The sequence below is a fragment of the Lathyrus oleraceus genome, chromosome 1 (assembly GCF_024323335.1).
Source record: "Lathyrus oleraceus cultivar Zhongwan6 chromosome 1, CAAS_Psat_ZW6_1.0, whole genome shotgun sequence".
Lineage (NCBI taxonomy): Eukaryota > Viridiplantae > Streptophyta > Magnoliopsida > Fabales > Fabaceae > Lathyrus > Lathyrus oleraceus.
Genome location: NC_066579.1, coordinates 231,666,967 through 231,671,659, shown reverse-complemented (window position 1 = coordinate 231,671,659; position 4,693 = coordinate 231,666,967). Strand labels below are relative to the sequence as shown.

The following is a 4,693-nucleotide window of genomic DNA, read 5'->3' as shown; positions in this document are numbered from 1 at the left end:
CCATCAGTTGAAGTTACATGAGTGATCCAAACGAGACATAGTCATACGCTTTAATCCCTAACTTTTGCCTGGATTGCCCTTTCAGGTTTTCAATCCACCGGGATACCCTTTTTTGCCCAAGCCGCCTTTTCAGGTTTTCGACTTGCCGGGTGTACATTTTTTTTATATATATCCCTAATTTTTGCCCGAACCCTTTTGGTTTGCCGGGATGCCCTTATTTTTGCCTAGGCCAGTCAACCTAGCGGGTCTCTTTTTATGCGTAGTATTTTTTAACTATGTCTGCGTTTACAGGCTGTGGAAAGTCTTCACCATCCATAGTAGTAAGCATCATGGCACCTCCTGAGAATACTCTTTTGACCACAAATGGTCCTTCATATGTAGGAGTCCACTTGCCCCTAGGATCACCCTGTGGTAGTATGATACGCTTGATTACCAAGTCACCAGCCTGATATACCTTTGGCTTAACCTTCTTATTGAAAGCTTTGATCATCCGTTTCTGGTACATCTGACCATGACAAACAGCTGCCAACCTCTTCTCATCAATCAAATTTATCTGGTCGAGTCGAGTCTGAATCCACTCATCTTCATCCAAGCCTGCATCCTTCATGATTCTTAAGGAAGGGGTCTGAACTTCAATGGGCAGAACTGCTTCCATACCATAGACTAAGGAGAATGGGGTTGCCCCTGTTGAAGTACGTATTGTAGTGCGATAACCATGAAGAGCAAATGGTAACATCTCGTGCCAATCCTTGTAAGTAACAGTCATCTTCTGTAGAATCTTCTTAATATTCTTATTAGCAGCTTCTACTGCCCCATTCATCTTCGGACGATACGGAGAAGAGTTGTGATGCTTAATCTTGAACTGCATGCAGAGATCAGTAATCATGGTATTGTTCAGATTAGAGCCATTGTCTGTGATAATCCTTTCAGGGATGCCATACCTACATATGAGATTATTCTTAATGAATCGAGCCACAACATTCTTGGTAACAGATGCGAATGAGGCTGCCTCTACCCACTTTGTAAAGTAATCAATAGCAACTAGGATGAAACGATGCCCATTAGAAGCAGTAGGCTTGATCTCACCAATCATATCAATGCCCCACATGGCAAAAGGCCAAGGAGTAGTCAACACATTTAATGGAGCCGGAGGTATATGCACTTTATCAGCATAGATTTGACACTTGTGACATGTCCTGGAATGTTGATAGCAGTCAGCTTCCATGGTAGACCAATAGTATCCTGCTCTCAATATCTTCTTTGTCATAGTATGACCACTAGAATGAGTGCCAAAAATCCCATCATGCATGTCTTCCATAATCTCTGTTGCTTCCTTCTTATCCACACAACGAAGCAAAGTTGAATCATGATTGCGTTTGTACAAAATTCCATTACTCAAGAAGAACTTAGCAGAAAACCTCCTCAGAAACTTCTTATCTTTGACAGATGCCCCTTCAGGGAACTCCTGAGTTTCAAGATATCTTTTTACTTCATAGAACCAAGGCTTTTCCTCTCCTCCTTCAGTATCAATCTCATTGCAGTATGCAGGCTTCTCAAATCTATCAATAGTAATCTTGGGAGCTTCATCATCCCAGCTAATCTCAAACATAGATGCCATGGTGGCTAATGCATCTGCCAACTGATTCTCTCCTCGTGGAATGTGTCCAAAGGTAATCTCTTCAAAATGTGGGATCAAAGACAGCACATGCTCTCTGTAGGGAATAAGATTTTCATGCTTGGTATCCCAATCTCCTTTAATCTGACTCACTACCAGGGCTGAATCTCCATATACGTCCAGGAACTGAATTTTCATATCAACGGCAGCTTTGATGCCCAGGATACATGCCTCATACTCAGCCATGTTATTGGTACAATAGAAATAAAGTCTTGCAGTAATCGGGGTATGACAACCTTCAGGGGAAATGATCACAACACCAACACCATTACCAAGTTCATTAGAAGCTCTATCAAAAACCATAGTCCATCGGGATCCTTGTTCAGGTCCGTCATATTGTCCAGGTTCTTTGGTAATAATCATAATGTCTTCATCGGGGAATTCAAAACTCATTGACTGATAATCATCCACTGCCTGATGAGCCAAATGATCAGCTACAACACTTCCTTTAATGGCCTTCTGAGTAGTGTACTGTATATCATATTCTGTTAAGACCATTTGCCATCTCGCTATTCGTCCGGAGAGAGCAGGTTTCTCGAATATGTACTTGATTGGATCCATCTTCGAAATCAATAAGGTAGTATGAGTCAACATATACTGTCTTAGTCGGCGAGCAGCCCATGCCAAAGCGCAGCAAGTTTTCTCGAGCAGTGAGTATCTTGTTTCACAGTCGGTAAACTTTTTGCTAAGGTAGTATATTGCCTGTTCTTTTCGACCAGACTCGTCATGTTGCCCCAACACACACCCCATTGAGTTGTCTAATACTGTTAAGTACATAATCAAGGGTCTTCCATCAACTGGTGGCATCAAAATTGGAGGTTCTAGGAGATATCTCTTGATTTCATCAAAGGCTGTCTGGCACTCATCATTCCACTCCATTACCTGATCTTTCTTTAACAACTTGAAGATTGGTTCACAGGTAGCAGTTAATTGGGAAATAAATCTTGCAATGTAATTCAATCGTCCCAAGAAACCTCTAACTTCCTTCTCAGTACGGGGAGCTGGCATCTCTTGTATAGCTTTCACTTTTGCAGGGTCTACTTCAATACCTTTTCCACTGACAATGAAACCCAGGAGTTTACCAGACCTAACTCCAAAAGTACACTTGTTTGGGTTCAATCTCAATTTGTATTTCTTCAACCTTTCAAACAACTTATGCAGATGATCAAGGTGTTGCTCTTCATTCTGGGACCTGGCTATCATATCATCCACATATACCTCTATCTCATGATGAATCATATCGTGAAACAAAGCCACCATAGCACGCTGATATGTTGCCCCGACATTCTTCAAACCAAATGGCATCACTTTATAGCAAAAGGTACCCCACTGTGTAACAAATGTAGTCTTCTCCATATCTTCAGGTGCCATCTTGATTTGATTGTAACCAGAGAAACCATCCATGAAAGAGAATACTTTATGCTGAGCAGTGTTGTCTACCAGAACATCAATATGAGGCAGTGGAAAGTCATCTTTGGGGCTGGCCTTATTCAAATCCCTGTAGTCTACACACATACGTACTTTACCATCTTTCTTAGGTACCGGTACCACATTTGCAACCCATTGAGGATAAGAAGTCACAGCTAAGAACCCTGCATCAAATTGTTTCATTACCTCTGCTTTAATCTTTTCTGACATTTCAGGACGCATGCGACGAACCTTCTGCTTCTTTGGACGACAATCTTCTTTTACTGGTAAACGGTGAACCACAATGTCTGTATCCAACCCTGGCATATCTTCATAGGACCAAGCAAAGATTTCCACATAATCACGTAACATTTGAATTAATCTGCTCTTGACACCATCTTCTAATTCAGCTCCTATCTTGACCTCTTTCCTGTTTTCTTCAGTTCCCAGATTCACAACTTCGATTGGCTCTTCATGTGGCTGTATAGCTTTCTCTTCTTGTTGTAATAACCTAGCAAGCTCTACAAGTACTTCACAATCTTCATCCTTTCCATCTTCAGCTTGATAGATCGGATTCTCGAAATTATAATTGGCAATAGTAGAACTGTTATCAACAGGATCCAGAGTGGATGAGGATCTGCATTTTAGTGATGTGGGTGTGTGTAAGAACACATAGCTGATGAAAATAAAATAAAAGAAAAACAAAGAGCCCAATATTTACGAAAACGAAACGTCCATTGATTTTTATTGAATGAAGTATGCAAATGAAATGACATCCCGAAACAAGCATACCATTGTGCCCCGGGTAAGGCACAAGGCTTAAAAGTTTAATTGTTCAAACTTAAAAATAACAACACAGTAATAGTATTTACTCCTGACTAAAGGAGATAGGAATAACGTCTTCAGTCTTCCAATTGTTGAGCCCATCACCCACAGTAGGAAAAATCCAGTTATCCAGATTGTAGTCTTCATTATAGTCACCCACAACATTGATTTGATCTTTCATGTTCCCTGGATTGGTGATACGAACAGCACGAGCACGACGAACAGCCTTCTGGGACTCTGCAGTGAAACCCAAACCAAACTTGTCAGACTTGTAAGGAATGTCGGGAAGCTGACCCCAAATAGTGCAACCACCTTCTTCAACCGCAGCTCTAGCATCTTTGAGGGAAGCCATTGTAGGAGGTACTCTGGTAACCACAGGAACTCTTTTAACCACAGGAGGAGCTTCAGTAGCGGGAACGACCCAAGGAACTACTTCAAATGTCTGGCAAGGAGTCTCAACATATTCACTTTCCACTTCAACATACTTAAATGTATTCACATGACTGACCATATATTCTTCCTCTCCATAAACAGTTACGATCTTTCCCTTCACTGGATATCTCAACTTCTGATGTAGAGTGGAGGTCACAACACCTGCCCCGTGGATCCAGGGGCGCCCAAGCAAACAAGAGTACGCAGGACGAATATCCATTACATAGAAGGTAGAATCGAAGACTTGAGAGCCTACTTTGATCGGGAGATCTATTTCTCCATGCACCACTCTTCTTGAACCATCAAAGGCTCTCACCACTATATTACTTGATCTTAACACAACATCTTCAGGAC

General features: G+C 41.6%; 1 protein-coding gene across 1 annotated transcript; it reads right to left on the bottom strand.

Moving 5' to 3' along the window:
* Positions 1 to 894: 894 nt before the first annotated feature.
* On the bottom strand, positions 895 to 1,978 carry LOC127101177 (uncharacterized). Its single transcript, XM_051038520.1, has 2 exons — positions 1,102 to 1,978; positions 895 to 941 (listed from the first exon to the last, which is right to left on the bottom strand). Exons 1-2 carry the CDS (start codon positions 1,976 to 1,978, stop codon positions 895 to 897), a joined length of 924 nt encoding a protein of 307 aa, XP_050894477.1.
* Positions 1,979 to 4,693: the final 2,715 nt, after the last annotated feature.